The sequence below is a fragment of the Oncorhynchus keta genome, chromosome 34, assembly GCF_023373465.1.
Source record: "Oncorhynchus keta strain PuntledgeMale-10-30-2019 chromosome 34, Oket_V2, whole genome shotgun sequence".
Lineage (NCBI taxonomy): Eukaryota > Metazoa > Chordata > Actinopteri > Salmoniformes > Salmonidae > Oncorhynchus > Oncorhynchus keta.
The window spans coordinates 51,257,944-51,279,205 of NC_068454.1; the positions used below are offsets into that span (position 1 = coordinate 51,257,944).

Sequence of the window (21,262 nt, forward strand, 5' to 3'; positions counted from 1 at the left end):
ATATACTGTAGGCCTACCGTAGGCGACATGAGTCTAACTAGTGTTGAGTAATGTTCTGTTAAAAGTGGTGTAGGTCTTATTTATTTAAAGTGCATATTGACGTTAGAAGCAATAGGATTTGAAGCATTAGCCTACAACTATTTTATCACAGTTTTGCGCTGCTTTGAGACAAGCCCAGTACTGTGTAGGAGAACTTGCACAATTGGTGGCTGACTAAATACTTTTTTGCCCCACTGTATTTGTTGCATGGTAGTATCATCAATTTCTCTAGCCATGTCACGTCCTGACCTTAGTTCCTTTTTATGTTTCTGTTTTAGTTTGGTCAGGGCGTGAGTTGGGGTGGGCATTCAATGTTTTTGTTCTATGTTTTGTATTTCTGCTTTTGGCCTGGTATGGTTCCCAATCAGAGGCAGCTGCCAATCGTTGTCTCTGATTGAGAACCATACTTTTAGGTAGCCTGTGTTCCCACTATGATTTGTGGGTAGTTGTTTTCTGTTTTGTGTATTCACCTGACAGAACTGTTTTGTTTCTTCCATTCACTTTGTTATTTTGTTTTGTGTGTTCAGTCTAATAAATTAACATGGACACTTCACGCTGCATATTGGTCCAACCCTTCCTACTCCTCCTCAGACAACGAAGAGATTCGTTACAAGCCAAAACATCTTGATGGCCTCAAAAGTTTGGACACACCTACTCATTCCATGGTTTTTCTTCATTTTTACTATATTGTTAGAACTATATGAAGACGTCACAACTATGAAATAACACATATGGAATCCATTAACCTGTTACTCCTACCCCCTACTTTTTAGAACATTCTGTTAAAAATGGCGCAACATTTCAGCGCCCTGCTACTCATGCCAGGAATATAGTATATGCATATGATTAGTATGTGTGGATAGAAAACACTCAGACATTTATAAAACTGGTTAAATCACGGCTGTGACTATAACAGAACGTGCGTTTCATCGAAAAGCGCAGGAAAATCTGATCACTGAAAATGGGAAAATATATCCATGTGCCACTAGAACCCATTGTTGAATGTGATCCACATTAAATGGGGCCGAGGTTGCAATACCTACAGCTTCCACACGATGTCAACAGTCTTGTCATTTGCCTACGATTTGTTTCGTGGTCAAACGGACACAAGGTAGCGCCTTTCTTCCGGTCTCCGACCGGATATTTTGGTTGAGATTTACCCGGACATTATTTCCAGACGTACAGCTATAGAATATACATCGCCTCGTGATCAATTTGATCGCTTATTAATGTTTACTAATACCTAAAGTTGCATTACAAAAGTATTTCGAAGTGTTTTGTGAAAGTTTTTTTTAATTAAAAAAAATTACGTTACGTTATAAAACACTATTTTTTTCCTTGATCACACAGTCTTCATAGATCGATATCTAGGCTATATATGGACCGATTTAATCGAAAAAAAAGACCCAATAGTGATGTTTATGGGACATCTAGGAGTGCCAACAAAGAAGATGGTCAAAGGTAATGAATTTTTTATATTTTATTTGTGCGTTTTGTGTAGCGCCGACTATGCTAATTATTTTGTTTACGTCCCCTGCGGGTCTTTTGGGGTGTTACATGCTATCAGATAATAGCTTCTCATGCTTTCGCCGAAAAGCATTTTAAAAATCTGACTTGTTGCCTGGATTCACAACGAGTGTAGCTTTAATTCAGTACCCTGCATGTGTATTTTAATGAACGTTTGAGTTTTAACGAGTGCTATTAGCATTTAGCGTAGCACATTTGCATTTCCAGATGTCTAGATGGGACACCTGCGTGTCGGGTAGGAGCAAGAGGTTAAGAACAAACAGCCAACTCCTTCGTTCCAGTCGAGGAATTGAACCCCGGTCTCCAGCGTACGACACAGGGATTCTTTAGCTAAATAGCCCAGCACTGTTGTACAGCGCCATATTTTCCATTCCATCCTAACAAAAACTCAGGGTTTTTCATTTTTCTTGGAATAGAAACACCATAATATTTATAAAGCAACATTTCTTAAAATCAGTCTCATATACTATACAAAAAAGGTTTCTCTAGTACAGCCACTACTGAAGGCTATCAAATGCTTCTCAAAAATACCCTTTGGTGATCAAACTAGCATTAATGGCACTTAACTTCTTCGATATAGGGGGCACTCTTTTAATTTTTGGATAAAAAAACGTTCCCGTTTTAAACAAGATATTTTATCACGAAAAGATACTCGACTATGCATATAATTGCCAGCTTTGGAAAGAAAACACTCTGACGTTTTCAAAACGGCAAAGATATTATCTGTGAGTGCCCCAGAACTGATTTTACAGGCGAAACCAAGATGAAACTTCAAACAGGAAATGAGCAGGATTTTTGACGCTCTGTTTTACTCTGGTCTCCCTTATATGGCTGTGAATATGCTGTCAACGAGCTTATGCGCTCTGCCGTTCGTCCAAGATGTCTGCAGCATTGTGACGTATTTGTAGGCATATCATTGGAAGATTGGCCATAAGAGACTACATTTGCCAGGGGGCCGTGTCCTTTGTCTAATTTGGTGCGTGATTCCCAGTGGCAATTATTTTACCATGCGATACAGAAGGAGACTCATACTTCCAGGAACGATACATAATTGAAGAGATATGTGAAAAACACCTTGAGGATTGGTTCGAAACAACGTTTGCCATGTTTCAGTCGATATTATGGAGTTAATTTGGAAAAAAGTTTGGCGTTTGGATAACTGAATTTTCTGTTTTTTTTGGTAGCCAAACGGACCGATTTCTGCAGCCAAACAAATCTTTCAGGAAAAACAGAACATTTGCTATCTAACTGAGAGTCTCCTCATTGAAAACATCCGAAGTTCTTCAAAGGTAAATGATTTATTGAATGTTTTTGCTGGTTTTTGTGAAAATGTTGTCTGCTAATGCTAACGCTAAATGCTAATGCTAAATGCTAAATGCTAGTTTGCTATGGTAGAGAAGCATATTTTTTGAAAATCTGAGATGACAGTGTTGTTAACAAAAGGCTAAGCATGAGAGCTAGCATATTGATTTCATTTCATTTGCGATTTTCAAGAATAGTTACCGTTGCGTTATGGTAATGGGCTTGAGGCTGTAGCCATGATACCGGATCCGGGTTGGCTCGACGCAAGAAGTTAAAGGACGAACCACTGTATGCAACTGAGCCCAGGACATGTAAACCAAGATTATTTCTTTCCTTTTCTGTTATGAACCTTCATATTTCAAGATATCGAGATGAGGAGGAAGACGACTAGAATCACAAATCATTTTCTTGCCTGAAGGTGTTCCACTTTACATCTGTTTGCAATTTTCTTTTTCTCGTTATCTTATTTTAGACTGTGGATCTGCTGCAGGGAGTATAGCTGTTTCTGAGGTATATGGAACTTTTCTAAGACTAAATGGATGTTGTGGGAGGTATAAAGTTCACACACAATATTGTGGGAGCATTTTGGGAAAAACTTTGGGTTTTCCACAAATGAATCAGTTTGATTACTGGTGTCAAGTTTTTATTTGAAAGCACATACTGCAGGTGTGTATGTGTGTGTGTGCTTATGCCTGTGTATGTGGGTCTTACTGCGCGTGCTGCAGGTGTGTGCCATGCGTGCTGCAGAGAGGGCCATGCGCTCATCCTCCTGCAGGGTACTCTGGTCAGTGAAACTGCGCTCCATCGAACCCATGTGACTCTTCTCCTGACGGTACGTTATGGGTGTCTTATTTATGTTCACTGGCTTCCTACGAACACATAGATAGAGGGAGTGGGAGAGGAGAGGGCGAGGGGGATAGAGAGAGCAACAGTTTTATTTGGCCACAAACCCTTCATTGGCAGCCAGAGAGCACAAGCATGTGAATAATCGATTAGCAAAACAATGGAAAGGTAGGAGGGTGGCTTCACTTACGGATAATAAGAGTAAGAGTAGTAGTCCCTTCTGGCAAGTGAGCGGGAGGGAGGGCAGAGAAAAAAAATCAAGATAAAGAAGATATGAAATGCAAGAAATGCCGACCGAGGGATGGATTCATTAACGTGAAAATAGCAACAGTCTCTGCAACGTCTGCTTGGACTGTGTGACTCACACATTTACCACATGGTGACAGGACCAAACCACAGCTAAAGCAGCTAGACCAGCCTCTAATTGAATGTCACTGTTTTCCCCTTTAATGAGTAAACCATGTCGCTTCCTGCAAGAGAAAATGTAGCAATCATACCGCTAAGAGCTAACTTCATGGTGGCTTAGTGGAGTAATCTGGAATAATGTGTCACAAGAGTTGAGACTCGACTTGAGACTCGACAAGTGATGTTGGTGGCCAGAAACGTTCTTTCCCGGAAAAGAGAGGCTGGATGTCCTCCCAAAGATATGCTTGCTGTGCATAACCTCCTGGATGATGATATGTTTCCTTCCCTGAATGAAATCATTCGCGTTGCTCTCACAATTCCTGTGAGCAGCTGCTCCTGCTCCTGCATCTCTCGCTCTCTCCCTTAATTTAATCCTCCCGTGTATGATAGTTTTGGCCTGCCTCACTAACGACGCCTTTTGCCTATTCCCCTATCGGATTTCCTGTTATCAACCTATTGCCTGATCTCCTAGATGATGTTACTAGCCTTTTCCCTGCCTGTACTGTTGCCTTTTTGGACCCCCTGTGTATGACCTTCTGCCTGCCCCTGGACCCAGCTACCTGCCTCTTCCTGTGGTCCTTTACCAAAAAACACCTGCGCCCTGCGCTTGAAACCAGCTCTCTGTCTCCCATCGTGTTCATTACACACAGAAACTATGAGACGGTTATAATTTTAGCCAACCTTGACCAAAAATAACCTTATTTTGATAGAATATTCCTGGGGGAGAATGCCTAGACCCCCTAAAAGAGGCTTAGCCCCCCTATCCATGGATCTCTAGTGACGACCCTGGTTTCAGTGAAGGGGGATCTTAATGCTTCAGCATACAATGACATTCTAGACGATTCTGTGCTTCCAACTTTCTGGCAACAGTTTGGGGAAGGCCCTTTCTTGTTTCAGCATGACAATGCTCCCATGCACAAAGCGAGATCCATACAGAAATGTTTTGTCGAGATTGGTGTGGAAGAACTTGACTGGCCTGCACAGAGCCCTGACACCTTAGGGATGAATTGATGAATTGATTAATTGAAAACCCAGACTGCGAGCCAGGCCTAATCACACAACATCAGCGCCCGACCTCAGTAATGCTCTTGTGGCTGAATGGAAGCAAATGGAAAGCCTTCCCTGAAGAGTGGAAGCTGTTATAGCAGCAAACGGGGGACCAACTCCATATTAATGCCCATGATTTTGGAATGAGATGTTCGACAAGCAGGTGTCCACATACTTTTGGCCATGTAGTGTATCTAGACCTATGAAAAATATGTCTCAAGTTATTTTATGTATCGAGGAAGTTTTTGTATGCCTTTGAGCAGACCTGCATCTACAGTCGAGAATCCATCTTGTCCAAGCAGGGGAGCAACAACTCTGTTTTCATTGTTTGGGAACATGACAATTCTGTGCCTAAACCCAAGTAAGTTTGTTTTACTCACTGCTTTAGCACACTCTGCTAACCCTGATGTCCTTGCCGTGTCTGAATCCTGGCTCAGGAAGGCCACCAAAAATTCAGAGATTTCCATACCCAACTATAACATCTTCCGTCAAGATAGAACTGCTAAAGGGGGAGGAGTTGCAGTCTACTGCAGAGATAGCCTGCAAAGTAATGTCATACTTTCCAGGTCTATACCCAAACAGTTCGAACTACTAATTCTGAAAATTACTCTCTCCAGAAATAAGACTCTCACTGTTGCCGCCTGCTTACCGACCCCCCTCTGCTCCCAGCTGTGCCCTGGACACCATTTGTGAATTGATTGCCCCCCATCTAGCTTCAGACTTTGTTCTGTTAGGTGACCTAAACTGGGATATGCTTAACACCCCGGCAGTCCTACAATCTAAGCTAGATGTCCTCAATCTCACACAAATCATCAAGGAACCCACCAGGTACAACCCTAACTCTGTAAGCAAGGGCACCCTCATAGACGTCATCCTGACCAACTGGCCCTCCAAATACACCTCCGCTGTCTTCAACCAGGATCTCAGCGACCACTGCCTCATTGCCTGTACCTGCTACGGTGCCGCAGTCAAACGACCACCCCTCATCACTGTCAAACGCACCCTAAAACACTTCTGTGAGCAGGCCTTTCTAATCGACCTGGCCCGGGTATCCTGGAAGGACATTGACCTCATCCCGTCAGTTGAGGATGCCTGGTCATTCTTTAAGAGTAACTTCCTCACCATTTTAGATAAGCATGCTCCGTTCAAAAAATGCAGAACTAAGAACAGATACAGCCCTTGGTTCACTCCAGACCTGACTGCCCTCGACCAGCACAAAAACATCCTGTGGCGGACTGCAATAGCATCGAACAGTCCCCGCGATATGCAACTGTTCAGGGAAGTCAGGAACCAATACACGCAGTCAGTCAGGAAAGCTAAGGCCAGCTTCTTCAGGCAGAAGTTTGCATCCTGTAGCTCCAACTCCAAAAGTTCTGGGACACTGTGAAATCTATGGAGAACAAGAGCACCTCCGCCCACTGCACTGAGGCTAGGGAACACGGTCACCACCGACAAATCCATGATTATCGAAAACTTCAACAAGCATTTCTCAACGGCTGGCCATGCCTTCCGCCTGGCTACTCCTACCTCGGCCAACAGCTCCGGCCCCCCCGCAGCTCCTCGCCCAAGCCTCTCCAGGTTCTCCTTTACCCAAATCCAGATAGCAGATGTTCTGAAAGAGCTGCAAAACCTGGACCCGTATAAATCAGCTGGGCTTGACAATCTGGACCCTCTATTTCTGAAACTATCCGCCGTCATTGTTGCAACCCCTATTACCAGCCTGTTCAACCTCTCTTTCATATCGTCTGAGATCCCCAAGGATTGGAAAGCTGCCGCAGTCATCCCCCTCTCCAAAGGGGGAGACACCCTGGACCCAAACTGTTACAGACCTATATCCATCCTGCCCTGCCTATCTAAGGTCTTCGAAAGCCAAGTCAACAAACAGGTCAAAGACCATCTCGAAACCCACCGTACCTTCTCCGCTATACAATCTGGTTTCCGAGCCGGTCACGGGTGCACCTCAGCCACACTCAATGTACTAAACGACATCATAACCGCCATTGATAAAAGACAGTACTGTGCAGCCGTCTTCATCGACCTTGCCAAGGCTTTCGACTCTGTCAATCACCATATTCTTATCGGCAGACTCAGTAGCCTCGGTTTTTCGGATGACTGCCTTGCCTGGTTCACCAATTACTTTGCAGACAGAGTTCAGTGTGTCAAATCGGAGGGCATGTTGTCCGGTCCTCTGGCAGTCTCTATGGGGGTGCCACAGGGTTCAATTCTCGGGCCGACTCTTTTCTCTGTATATATCAATGATGTTGCTCTTGCTGCGGGCGATTCCCTGATCCACCTCTACGCAGACGACACCATTGTATACACTTTCGGCCCGTCATTGGACACTGTGCTATCTAACCTCCAATCGAGCTTCAATGCCATACAACACTCGTTCCGTGGCCTCCAACTGCTCTTAAACGCTAGTAAAACCAAATGCATGCTTTTCAACCGATCGCTGCCTGCACCCGCATGCCCGACTAGCATCACCACACTGGATGGTTCCGACCTTGTATATGTGGACACCTATGGTCCTTCTGTAGCACAGTTGGTAGAGCATGGCGCTTGTAACGCCAGGGTAGTGGGTTCGATTCCCGGGACCACCCATACGTAGAATGTATGCACACATGACTGTAAGTCGCTTTGGATAAAAGCGTCTGCTAAATGGCATATATTATTATTATTATATTAAGTACCTAGGTGTCTGGCTAGACTGCAAACTCTCCTTCCAGACCCATATCAAACATCTCCAATCGAAAATCAAATCAAGAATCGGCTTTCTATTCCGCAACAAAGCCTCCTTCACTCACGCTGCCAAGCTTACCCTAGTAAAACTGACTATCCTACCGATCCTCGACGTCATCTACAAAATTGCTTCCAACACTCTACTCAGCAAACTGGATGCAGTTTATCACAGTGCCATCCGTTTTGTCACTAAAGCACCTTATACTACCCACCACTGCGACTTGTATGCTCTAGTCGGCTGGCCCTCGCTACATATTCGTCGCCAGACCCACTGGCTCCAGGTCATCTACAAGGCCATGCTAGGCAAAGCTCCGCCTTATCTCAGCTCACTGGTCACGATGGCAACACCCATCCGTAGCACGCGCTCCAGCAGGTGTATCTCATTGATCATCCCTAAAGCCAACACCTCATTCGGCCGCCTTTCGTTCCAGTACTCTGCTGCCTGTGACTGGAACGAATTGCAAAAATCGCTGAAGTTGGAGACTTTTATCTCCCTCACCAACTTCAAACATCAGCTAGCTGAGCAGCTAACCGATCGCTGCAGCTGTACATAATCTATTGGTAAATAGCACACCCATTTTCACCTACCTCATCCCCACAGTTTTTATTTATTTACTTTTCTGCTATTTGCACACCAATATCTCTACCTGTACATGATCATCTGATCATTTATCACTCCAGTGTTAATCTGCAATATTGTAATTATTCGCCTACCTCCACATGCCTTTTGCACACATTGTATATAGACTCCCCTTTTTTCTCTGTGTTATTGACTTGTTAATTGTTTACTCCATGTGTAACTCTGTGTTGTCTGTTCACACTGCTATGCTTTATCTTGGCCAGGTCGCAGTTGCAAATGAAAACCTGTTCTCAACTAGCCTACCTGGTTAAATAAAGGTGAAATAAAAAAATTTAAAAAAATAATAAAGTAGGTCTCCACCATAAAATCTCCCATTTTCCTTTGTTTGCGCTTTCTTGCTGCATCTGCCTCTGGAATATTGTGAATTTCACAGAGTGCTTTGGTTCTGTCAAAGTTCTGTTGTAAATGCATCTGTGCGTTTGCCTACCAGTGTGTCACATACAGCTTGTTTGCCAAAACAAGCTTCAGCCAGGTCTACAGTCTGTTTCTGGAGGAATTTATGTAATCCCTCAGTTATAGAAAGAAGGCACTGAAACTTTGCACTCAGACCAACAGCCGTGGGGGATCCAATGGCAGATAGACAATCAACAATTGCAGTTAAAGTGTCCAGGACTGCATTTATGGACGGCAGCTGGTACACCCAGCGAGTGTTTGAGAGCTGTACTACAAGTTCTGCTAACGCTATTCTAAGTTTGAACTTGTGGTTAACTAGGGATATACTGAAAAACTAATACACATTCTCCAAGAAACTGAAATGGTGTCCGTAATCTGGAGAGAGATACGTCACATTTGATGGAGTATTGTACCTTTGCAGGAAAAATCTTTCAAAATCTCCATACACTCAAGAAAAATCTCTCTATTTATGCTTTCACTAGATTCATCATTGGCACGGAAAGAAATTCTTCCCAACATTTAGGTGACCGCAACAATTCTCCTCAGATACTACCTTCTCTCTACAACATCACTAGCATGGGCAGATGTTCAAATCTGAGCAATGTTCCCATTAATGCTTATTGCCTGGTAGCTTTGCCATGCCACAACACTGTCTGTGTGTTTATACCATCTCATGTTCACCAAAGATAAAAAAGCCTTTTCACATTTTTGCAGCCATTACCGACAAGAGAGTCAAATGTAATGTTTTGCCCGAAAAAAAATCAAAAAGAAAGGTGCATTTGTGGACAGAGTACTCTACCCAAACCAGCAGTGCTGAAATGCCCTTTTCTGTGTACAAAAACTTTTGTGTGGGTAGCTATTCAGCTTCACTTGTCTGGGCCCGTGTCTTTTTCACCTAAATCGCTCTCATTTCTGGAAGGAGTTGCTGCAGCAGCTTGCTTACTTTCTTTCTCTGGATCGGTTTGTTGTCCCTCCCTCTCTGAATCGGTCTGTTGTCCCTCCCTCTCTGGATCTGTTTGTTGTCCCTCCCTCTCTGGATCGGTTTATTGTCCATCCCTCTCTGGATCGGTTTGTTGTCCATCCCTCTCTGGAGCGGTTTGTTGTCCTTCCCTCTCTGGATCGGTTTGTTGTCCCTCCCTCTCTGGATCGGTTTGTTGTCCCTCCCTCTCTGGATCTGTTTGTTGTCCCTCCCTCTCTGGATCGGTTTGTTGTCCCTCCCTCTCTGGATCTGTTAGTTGTCCCTCCCTCTCTGGATCTGTTTGTTGTCCCTCCCTCTCTGGATCTGTTTGTTGTCCCTCCCTCTCTGGATCTGTTTGTTGTCCCTCCCTCTCTGGATCGGTTTGTTGTCCCTCCCTCTCTGGATCGGTTTGTGGTCCCTCCCTCTCTGGATCGGTTTGTTGTCCCTCCCTCTCTGGATCGGTTTGTTGTACCTCCCTCTCTAATTCATTTTGTTGTCCCTCCCTCTCTGGATCAGTTTGTTGTCCCTCCCTCTCTGGATCGGTTTGTTGTACATCCCTCTCTGGATCTGTTTGTTGTCCCTCCCTCTCTGGATCTGTTTGTTGTCCCTCCCTCTCTAATTCTGTTTGTTGTCCCTCCCTCTCTAATTCTGTTTGTTGTCCCTCCCTCTCTTGATCTGTTTGTTGTCCCTCCCTCTCTTGATCTGTTTGTTGTCACTTCCTCTCTAATTCGGTTTGTTGTCCCTCCCTCTCTGGATCTGTTTGTTGTCCCTCCCTCTCTGGATCTGTTTGTTTGTCCCTCCCTCTCTTGATCTGTTTGTTGTCCCTCCCTCTCTTGATCTGTTTGTTGTCCCTCCCTCTCTTGATCTGTTTGTTGTCCCTCCCTCTCTAATTCGGTTTGTTGTCCCTCCCTCTCTTGATCTGTTTGTTGTCCCTCCCTCTCTTGATCTGTTTGTTGTCCCTCCCTCTCTGGATCTGTTTGTTGTCCCTCCCTCTCTGGATCTGTTTGTTTGTCCCTCCCTCTCTGGATCTGTTTGTTGTCCCTCCCTCTCTTGATCTGTTTGTTGTCCCTCCCTCTCTTGATCTGTTTGTTGTCCCTCCCTCTCTAATTCGGTTTGTTGTCCCTCCCTCTCTTGATATGTTTGTTGTCCCTCCCTCTCTAATTTGGTTTGTTGTCCCTCCCTCTCTAGATCTGTTTGTTGTCCCTCCCTCTCTGGATCTGTTTGTTGTCCCTCCCTCTCTGGATCTGTTCGTTGTCCCTCCCTGGATCAGTTTGTTGTGCCTCTCTCTCTGGATCTGTTTTTTTCCCTCCCTCTCTGGATCTGTTTGTTGTCCCACCCTCTCTGGATCGGTTTGTTGTCCCTCCCTCTCTGGATCGGTTTGTTGTCCCTCCCTCTCTGGATCGGTTTGTTGTCCCTCCCTCTCTGGATCGGTTTGTTGTCCCTCCCTCTCTGGATCGGTTTGTTGTCCCTCCCTCTCTGGATCGGTTTGTTGTCCCTCCCTCTCTGGATCGGTTTGTTGTCCCTCCCTCTCTGGATCGATTTGTTGTCCCTCCCTCTCTGGATCTGTTTGTTGTCCCTCCCTCTCTGGATCGGTTTGTTGTCCTTCCCTCTCTGGATCTGTTAGTTGTCCCTCCCTCTCTGGATCTGTTAGTTGTCCCTCCCTCTCTGGATCTGTTTGTTGTCCCTCCATCTCTGGATCTGTTTGTTGTCCCTCCCTCTCTGGATCTGTTTGTTGTCCCTCCCTCTCTGGATCGGTTTGTTGTCCCTCCCTCTCTGGATCGGTTTGTTGTCCCTCCCTCTCTGGATCGGTTTGTGGTCCCTCCCTCTCTGGATCGGTTTGTTGTCCCTCCCTCTCTGGATCGGTTTGTTGTACCTCCCTCTCTAATTCAGTTTGTTGTACCTCCCTCTCTAATTCAGTTTGTTGTCCCTCCCTCTCTGGATCAGTTTGTTGTCCCTCCCTCTCTGGATCGGTTTGTTGTACATCCCTCTCTGGATCTGTTTGTTGTCCCTCCCTCTCTGGATCTGTTTGTTGTCCCTCCCTCTCTGGATCTGTTTGTTGTCCCTCCCTCTCTGGATCGGTTTGTTGTCCCTCCCTCTCTGGATCGGTTTGTGGTCCCTCCCTCTCTGGATCGGTTTGTTGTACCTCCCTCTCTAATTCAGTTTGTTGTCCCTCCCTCTCTGGATCAGTTCGTTGTCCCTCCCTCTCTGGATCGGTTTGTTGTACATCCCTATCTGGATCTGTTTGTTGTCCCTCCCTCTCTGGATCTGTTTGTTGTCCCTCCCTCTCTAATTCTGTTTGTTGTCCCTCCCTCTCTTGATCTGTTTGTTGTCCCTCCCTCTCTTGATCTGTTTGTTGTCACTCCCTCTCTAATTCGGTTTGTTGTCCCTCCCTCTCTTGATCTGTTTGTTGTCCTTCCCTCTCTTGATCTGTTTGTTGTCCCTCCCTCTCTAATTCGGTTTGTTGTCCCTCCCTCTCTGGATCTGTTTGTTGTCCCTCCCTCTCTTGATCTGTTTGTTGTCCCTCCCTCTCTTGATCTGTTTGTTGTCCCTCCCTCTCTTGATCTGTTTGTTGTCCCTCCCTCTCTAATTCGGTTTGTTGTCCCTCCCTCTCTAATTCGGTTTGTTGTCCGTCCCTCTCTGGATCTGTTTGTTGTCCCTCCCTCTCTGGATCTGTTTGTTGTCCCTCCCTCTCTAATTCGGTTTGTTGTCCGTCCCTCTCTGGATCTGTTTGTTGTCCGTCCCTCTCTGGATCTGTTTGTTGTCCCTCCCTTTCTGGATCTGTTCGTTGTCCCTCCCTCTCTGGATCTGTTTGAGGTCCCTCCCTCTCTGGAACTGTTTGTTGTCCCTCCCTCTCTGGATCTGTTTGTTGTCCCTCCATCTCTGGATCTGTTTGTTGTCCCTCCCTCTCTGGATCGATCCCTCCATCTCTGGATCTGTTTGTTGTCCCTCCCTCTCTGGATCTGTTTGTTGTCCCTCCCTCTCTGGATCTGTTTGTTGTCCCTCCCTCTCTGGATCGGTTTGTTGTCCCTCCCTCTCTGGATCGGTTTGTGGTCCCTCCCTCTCTGGATCGGTTTGTGGTCCCTCCCTCTCAGGATCGGTTTGTTGTCCCTCCCTCTCTGGATCGGTTTGTTGTACATCCCTCTCTGGATCTGTTTGTTGTCCCTCCCTCTCTGGATCTGTTTGTTGTCCCTCCCTCTCTGATTCTGTTTGTTGTCCCTCCCTCTCTTGATCTGTTTGTTGTCCCTCCCTCTCTAATTCGGTTTGTTGTCCCTCCCTCTCTGGATCTGTTTGTTGTCCCTCCCTCTCTGGATCTGTTTGTTTGTCCCTCCCTCTCTGGATCTGTTTGTTGTCCCTCCCTCTCTTGATCTGTTTGTTGTCCCTCCCTCTCTTGATCTGTTTGTTGTCCCTCCCTCTCTGGATCTGTTTGTTGTCCCTCCCTCTCTAATTCGGTTTGTTGTCCGTCCCTCTCTGGATCTGTTCGTTGTCCCTCCCTCTCTGGATCAGTTTGTTGTCCCTCCCTCTCTGGATCTGTTTGTTGTCCCTCCCTCTCTGGATCTGTTTGTTGTCCCTCCCTCTCTGGATCTGTTTGTTGTCCCTCCCTCTCTAATTCGGTTTGTTGTCCCTCCCTCTCTGGATCGGTTTGTTGTCCCTCCCTCTCTGGATCGGTTTGTTGTCCCTCCCTCTCCAATTTGTTTGCTGCCCCTCCCTCTCTAATTCGGTTTGTTGTCCCTCGCTCTCTGGATCTGTTTGTTTGTCCCGCTCTGGATCTGTTTGTTTGTCCCTCCCTGTTTGGATCTGTTTGTTGTCCCTCCCTCTCTGGATCTGTTTGCTGTCCCTCCCTCTCTAATTCAGTTTGTTGTCCCTCCCTCTCTGGATTGGTTTATTGTCCCTCGCTCTCTAATTCGGGTTGTTGTCCCTCCCTCTCTTGATCGGTTTGTTGTCCCTCCCTCTCTGGATTGGTGTGTTCTTCCTCCCTCTCTGGATCAGTTTGTTGTCCCTACCTCTCTGGATCAGTTTGTTGTCCCTCCCTCTCTGGATCGGTTTGTTGTCCCTCCCTCTCTGGATCTGTTTGTTGTGCCTCCCTCTCTGGATCGGTTTGTTGTCCCGCCCTCTCTGGATCGGTTTGTTGTCCCTCCCTCTCTGGATCTGTTTGTTGTCCCTCCCTCTCTGGATCGGTTTGTTGTCCCTCCCTCTCTGGATCTGTTTGTTGTCCCTCCCTCTCTTGATCTGTTTGTTGTCCATCCCTCTCTAATTCGGTTTGTTGTCCCTCCCTCTCTAATTCAGTTTGTTGTCCCTCCATCTCTTGATCTGTTTGTTGTCCCTCCATCTCTTGATCTGTTTGTTGTCCCCCTCTCTTGATCTGTTTGTTGTCCCTCCCTCTCTTGATCTGTTTGTTGTCCCTCCCTCTCTAATTCGGTTTGTTGTCCCTCCCTCTCTGGATCTGTTTGTTGTCCCTCCCTCTCTGGATCTGTTTGTTGTCCCTCCCTCTCTGGATCTGTTTGTTGTCCCTCCCTCTCTGGACCTGTTTGTTGTCCCTCCCTCTCTAATTCGGTTTGTTGTCCCTCCCTCTCTAATTCGGTTTGTTGTCCCTCCCTCTCTGGATCTGTTTGTTGTCCCTCCCTCTCTTGATCTGTTTGTTGTCCCTCCCTCTCTAATTCGGTTTGTTGTCCCTCCCTCTCTTGATCTGTTTGTTGTCCCTCCCTCTCTTGATCTGTTTGTTGTCCCTCCCTCTCTTGATCGGTTTGTTGTCCCCCCTCTCTAATTCGGTTTGTTGTCCCTCCCTCTCTTGATCTGTTTGTTGTCCCTCCCTCTCTAATTCGGTTTGTTGTCCCCCCCTCTCTGGATCTGTTTGTTGTCCCTCCCTCTCTGGATCTGTTTGTTGTCCCTCCCTCTCTGGATCTGTTTGTTGTCCCTCCCTCTCTAATTCGGTTTGTTGTCCCTCCCTCTCTTGATCTGTTTGTTGTCCCTCCCTCTCTTGATCTGTTTGTTGTCCCTCCCTCTCTAATTCGGTTTGTTGTCCCTCCCTCTCTGGATCTGTTTGTTGTCCCTCCCTCTCTGGATCTGTTTGTTTGTCCCTCCCTCTCTTGATCTGTTTGTTGTCCCTCCCTCTCTTGATCTGTTTGTTGTCCCTCCCTCTATAATTCGGTTTGTTGTCCCTCCCTCTCTTGATCTGTTTGTTGTCCCTCCCTCTCTAATTCGGTTTGTTGTCCCTCCCTCTCTAATTCAGTTTGTTGTCCCTCCCTCTCTTGATCTGTTTGTTGTCCCTCCCTCTCTTGATCTGTTTGTTGTCCCTCTCTCTCTAATTCGGTTTGTTGTCCCTCCATCTCTTGATCTGTTTGTTGTCCCTCCCTCTCTAATTCGGTTTGTTGTCCCTCCCTCTCTGGATCTGTTTGTTGTCCCTCCCTCTCTGGATCTGTTTGTTGTCCCTCCCTCTCTAATTCGGTTTGTTGTCCGTCCCTCTCTGGATCTGTTTGTTGTCCCTCCCTTTCTGGATCTGTTCGTTGTCCCTCCCTCTCTGGATCAGTTTGTTGTCCCTCCCTCTCTGGATCTGTTTTTTTCCCTCCCTCTCTGGATCTGTTTGTTGTCCCTCCCTCTCTGGATCTGTTTGTTGTCCCTCCCTCTCTGGATCTGTTTGTTGTCCCTCCCTCTCTGGATCTGTTAGTTGTCCCTCCCTCTCTGGATCTGTTTGTTGTCCCTCCCTCTCTTGATCTGTTTGTTGTCCCTCCCTCTCTAATTCGGTTTGTTGTCCCTCCCTCTCTGGATCTGTTTGTTGTCCCTCCCTCTCTGGATCTGTTTGTTTGTCCCTCCCTCTCTTGATCTGTTTGTTGTTCCTCCCTCTCTTGATCTGTTTGTTGTCCCTCCCTCTCTTGATCTGTTTGTTGTCCCTCCCTCTCTAATTCGGTTTGTTGTCCCTCCCTCTCTTGATCTGTTTGTTGTCCCTCCCTCTCTAATTCAGTTTGTTGTCCCTCCCTCTCTGGATCTGTTTGTTGTCCCTCCCTCTCTGGATCTGTTTGTTGTCCCTCCCTCTCTGGATCTGTTTGTTGTCCCTCCCTCCCTGGATCGGTTTGTTGTCCCTCCCTCTCTGGATCGGTTTGTTGTCCCTCCCTCTCCGGATCGTTTTTTTTGTCCCTCCCACTCTGGATCTGTTTGTTGTTCCTCCCTCTCTGGATCTGTTTGTTGTCCCTCCCTCTCTGGATCTGTTTGTTGTCCCTCCCTCCCTGGATCGGTTTGTTGTCCCTCCCTCTCTGGATCGGTTTGTTGTCCCTCCCTCTCCGGATCGGTTTGTTGTCCCTCCCACTCTGGATCTGTTTGTTGTTCCTCCCTCTCTGGATCTGTTTTTTTCCCTCCCTCTCTGGATCTGTTTTTTGTCCCTCCCTCTCTGGATCTGTTTGTTGTCCCTCCCTCTCTGGATCTGTTTGTTGTCCCTTCCCTCTCTGGATCTGTTTGTTGTCCCTCCCTCTCTGGATCTGTTAGTTGTCCCTCCCTCTCTGGATCTGTTTGTTGTCCCTCCCTCTCTTGATCTGTTTGTTGTCCCTCCCTCTCTAATTCGGTTTGTTGTCCCTCCCTCTCTGGATCTGTTTGTTGTCCCTCTCTCTCTGGATCTGTTTGTTTGTCCCTCCCTCTCTTGATCTGTTTGTTGTTCCTCCCTCTCTTGATCTGTTTGTTGTCCCTCCCTCTCTTGATCTGTTTGTTGTCCCTCCCTCTCTAATTCGGTTTGTTGTCCCTCCCTCTCTTGATCTGTTTGTTGTCCCTCCCTCTCTAATTCAGTTTGTTGTCCCTCCCTCTCTGGATCTGTTTGTTGTCCCTCCCTCTCTGGATCTGTTTGTTGTCCCTCCCTCTCTGGATCGGTTTGTTGTCCCTCCCTCTCCGGATCGGTTTGTTGTCCCTCCCTCTCCGGATCGGTTTGTTGTCCCTCCCACTCTGGATCTGTTTGTTGTTCCTCCCTCTCTGGATCTGTTTGTTGTCCCTCCCTCTCTGGATCTGTTTGTTGTCCCTCCCTCTCTGGATCTGTTTGTTGTCCCTCCCTCCCTGGATCTGTTTGTTGTCCCTCCCTCTCTGGATCGGTTTGTTGTCCCTCCCTCTCCAATTTGTTTGCTGCTCCTCCGACTCTAATTCAGATTGTTGTCCCTCCCTCTCTGGATCTGTTTGTTGTCCCTCCCTCTCTGGATCTGTTTGTTGTCCCTCCCTCTCTGGATCTGTTTGTTGTCCCTCCCTCTCTGGATCAGTTTGTTGTCCCTCCCTCTCTGGATCGGTTTGTTGTCCCTCCCTCTCTGGATCGGTTTGTTGTCCCTCCCTCTCTGGATCTGTTTGTTGTGCCTCCCTCTCTGGATCTGTTTGTTGTGCCTCCCTCTCTGGATCGGGTTGTTGTCCCTCCCTCTCTGGATCGGTTTGTTGTCCCTCCCTCTCTGGATCTGTTTGAAGTCCCTCCCTCTCTGGATCGGTTTGTTGTCCCTCCCTCTCTGGATCGGTTTGTTGTTCCTCCCTCTCTGGATCGGTTTGTTGTTCCTCCCTCTCTGGATCGGTTTGTTGTCCCTCCCTCTCTAATTCGGTTTGTTGTCCCTCCCTCTCTGGATTGGTTTGTTGTCCCTCCCTCTCTGGATCTGTTTTTTCCCTCCCTCTCTGGATCTGTTTGTTTGTCCCTCTCTGGATCTGTTTGTTTGTCCCTCCCTGTCTGGATCGGTTTGTTGTCCCTCCCTCTCTGGATCTGTTTGTTGTCCCTCCCTCTCTGGATCTGTTTGTTGTCCCTCCCTCTCTAATTCGGTTTGTTGTCCCTCCCTCTCTAATTCGGTTTGTTGTCCCTCCCTCTCTGGATCGGTTTGTTGTCCCTCCCTCTCTGGATCGGTTTGTTGTCCCTCCCTCTCCAATTTGTTTGCTGCCCCTCCCTCTCTAATTCGGTTTGTTGTCCCTCGCTCTCTGGATCTGTTTGTTTGTCCCTCCCTGTTTGGATCTGTTTGTTGTCCCTCCCTCTCTGGATCTGTTTGCTGTACCTCCCTCTCTAATTCAGTTTGTTGTCCCTCCCTCTCTGGATTGGTTTGTTGTCCCTCGCTCTCTAATTCGGGTTGTTGTCCCTCCCTCTCTGGATCGGTTTGTTATCCCTCCCTCTCTGGATTGGTGTGTTCTTCCTCCGTCTCTGGATCAGTTTGTTGTCCCTCCCTCTCTGGATCAGTTTGTTGTCCCTCCTTCTCTGGATCAGTTTGTTGTCCCTCCCTCTCTGGATCAGTTTGTTGTCCCTCCCTCTCTGGATCGGTTTGTTGTCCCTCCCTCTCTGGATCGGTTTGTTGTCCCTCCCTCTCTGGATCGGTTTGTTGTCCCTCCCTCTCTGGATCTGTTTGTTGTGCCTCCCTCTCTGGATCGGTTTGTTGTCCCTCCCTCTCTGGATCGGTTTGTTGTCCCTCCCTCTCTGGATCCGTTTGTTGTCCCTCCCTCTCTGGATCCGTTTGTTGTCCCTCCCTCTCTGGATCTGTTTGTTGTCCCTCCCTCTCTGGATCTGTTTGTTGTCCCTCCCTCCCTGGATCTGTTTGTTGTCCCTCCCTCTCTGGATCGGTTTGTTGTCCCTCCCTCTCCAATTTGTTTCCTGCTCCTCCGACTCTAATTCAGTTTGTTGTCCCTCCCTCTCTGGATCTGTTTGTTGTCCCTCCCTCTCTGGATCTGTTTGTTGTCCCTCCCTCTCTGGATCTGTTTGTTGTCCCTCCCTCCCTGGATCGGTTTGTTGTCCCTCCCTCTCTGGATCGGTTTGTTGTCCCTCCCTCTCTGGATCGGTTTGTTGTCCCTCCCACTCTGGATCTGTTTGTTGTTCCTCCCTCTCTGGATCTGTTTGTTGTCCCTCCCTCTCTGGATCTGTTTGTTGTCTCTGGATCTGTTTGTTGTCCCTCCCTCCCTGGATCTGTTTGTTGTCCCTCCCTCTCTGGATCGGTTTGTTTCCCTCCCTCTCCAATTTGTTTGCTCTCCTCCGACTCTAATTCTTTGGTCCCTCCCTCTCTGGATCTGTTTGTTGTCCCTCCCTCTCTGGATCTGTTTGTTGTCCCTCCCTCTCTGGATCTGTCCCTCCCTCTCTGGATCAGTTTGTTGTCTGTTTGTTGTCCCTCCCTCTCTGGATCGTTTGTTGTCCCTCCCTCTCTGGATCTGTTTGTTGTCCTCCCTCTCTGGATCTGTTTGTTGTCCTCCCTCCTGGATCGGGTCTCTCTCTGGATCGGTTTGTTGTCCCTCCCTCCTGTTTGAAGTCCTCCTCTCTGGATCGGTCCCTCCCTCTCTGGATCTGTTTGATCTTTGTTGTTCCTCCCTCTCTGGATCTGTTGTCCCTCCCTCTCTGGATCTGTTTGGATCTGTCCTCCCTCTCTGGATCTGTTTGTTTGTCCCTCTCTGGATCTCTCCCTCTGGATCTGTTTGTTGTCCCTCCCTCTCCTGGATCTGTTTGTTGTCCCAATCCCTCTTTGTTGTCCCTGGATCGGTTTGTTGTCCCTCCCTCTCTGGATCTGGTTTGTTTGTCCCTCCTCCCTCTAATTCTGGATCTGTTTGTTGTCCCTCCCTCTCTGGATCTGTTTGTTGTCCCTCCCTCTCTGGATCTGTTTGTTGTCCCTCCCTCTCTGGATCTGTTTGTTGTCCCTCCTCTCTGGATCAGTTTGTTGTCCCTCCCTCTCTGGATCGGTTTGTTGTCCCTCCCTCTCTGGATCGGTTTGTTGTCCCTCCTCTCTGGATCTGTTTGTTGTGCCTCCCTCTCTGGATCTGTTTGTTGTGCCTCCCTCTCTGGATCGGGTTGTTGTCCTCCCTCTCTGGATCGGTTTGTTGTCCCTCCCTCTCTGGATCTGTTTGAAGTCCCTCCCTCTCTGGATCGGTTTGTTGTCCCTCCCTCTCTGGATCTGTTTGTTGTTCCTCCCTCTCTGGATCGGTTTGTTGTTCCTCCCTCTCTGGATCGGTTTGTTGTCCCTCCCTCTCTAATTCGGTTTGTTGTCCCTCCCTCTCTGGATTGGTTTGTTGTCCCTCCCTCTCTGGATCTGTTTTTTTCCCTCCCTCTCTGGATCTGTTTGTTTGTCCCTCTCTGGATCTGTTTGTTGTCCCTCTTAACTGAAAGCTTAAACAACTGTTGTATCACTAACTTTCATCAAACATGCTCTCTTAGCCCTGTCAGCCTCCAGCTTTGTTTTGACATGTATTGTTATTACACTCATATTTGCAATAACTCAATGCTTAATAGGTGATTAATCAGTTTAAGTTTTATCGGTTTGTTGTCCCTCCCTCTCTAATTCGGTTTGTTGTCCCTCCCTCTCTGGATTGGTTTGTTGTCCCTCCCTCTCTGGATCGGTTTGTTCTTCCTCCCTCTCTGGATCTGTTTGTTTGTCCCTCCCTGTCTGGATCTGTTTGTTGTCCCTCCCTCTCTGGATCTGTTTGTTTGTCCCTCTCTGGATCTGTTTGTTTGTCCCTCCCTCTCTGGATCGGTTTGTTGTCCCTCCCTCTCCAATTTGTTTGCTGCTCCTTCGACTCTAATTCAGTTTGTTGTCCCTCCCTCTCTGGATCTGTTTGTTGTCCCTCCCTCTCTGGATCGGTTTGTTGTCCCTCCCTCTCTGGATCGGTTTGTTGTCCCTCCCTCTCTGGATCTGTTTGTTGTCCCTCTTAACTGAAAGCTTAAACAACTGTTGTATCACTAACTTTCATCAGACATGCTCTCTTAGCCCTGTCAGCCTCCAGCTTCTTTCCCTCATTCTTGTCTGTGTTTTGACATGTATTGTTATTACACTCATATTTGCAATAACTCAATGTTAATTAAAACCTGTTAAGGCTACCCCTGATTACTGCCCCTTCTGGAGGAATTGGGTACCCATATAAAACATGATACATTTTTGTCAAAAGTTGCTAATATATGCAAATAAAAAATATTATCGAATAGAAAACACTCTAAAGCTTCTAAAACCGTTTAAATTTTGTCTCTATGTAAAGCAGAACTCTCAAAATATGCATTCTCCCAAACTATCTCTTCTCATCTGAAAAGTTGGCCCACCTTTGACGTCATCGCAAACACCCTCCCCAAACAGTTACAGCGCCAGGAACAGTCTCCACGTGTTCAGCGTGATCTCAGCTTTCAATGGGGCTTCTCATTGTGAGAATCGCCCGCTCGCGAGAGTTTGAGCACGCGGTAAGCTCCCAGTCACTCAAAAAAACCTGTCACTTTTCTGTGCGCAGTGGTCAAGTCCTCTATTTTTTCCAAGATCGATTGAACGGTGCCTGTGTTTCTGTTTGTTCTCAAAATTGCTGTACACCTTTATAACATGTTAAAGCTTGATTATGAAGTTAGTTTGACAAGTTAACTCGACATATAATATATAATTTCAACGTTTTGGTGCGCATCCACTTCAATTTTTGCCTACATTTTGACC

General features: G+C 47.0%; 1 protein-coding gene across 9 annotated transcripts in view; it reads right to left on the bottom strand.

Annotated features, from left to right (window-relative positions):
• ptprub (protein tyrosine phosphatase receptor type Ub) overlaps window positions 1-21,262 on the bottom strand; it is a 342,049-nt gene that overhangs the window by 75,397 nt on the left and 245,390 nt on the right. For 6 of the 9 annotated variants that reach the window (XM_052494008.1, XM_052494003.1, XM_052494007.1 and 3 more), the window contains exons 15-16: window positions 3,902-3,931; window positions 3,580-3,737 (exon numbers count right to left, since the gene is read on the bottom strand). In XM_052494008.1, the coding sequence (XP_052349968.1) occupies window positions 3,580-3,737; window positions 3,902-3,931 (188 nt within the window). The remainder of the gene's footprint in view (window positions 1-3,579; window positions 3,738-3,901; window positions 3,932-21,262) is intronic. The other 3 variants (XM_052494010.1, XM_052494009.1, XM_052494005.1) reach the window with 1 other exon arrangement.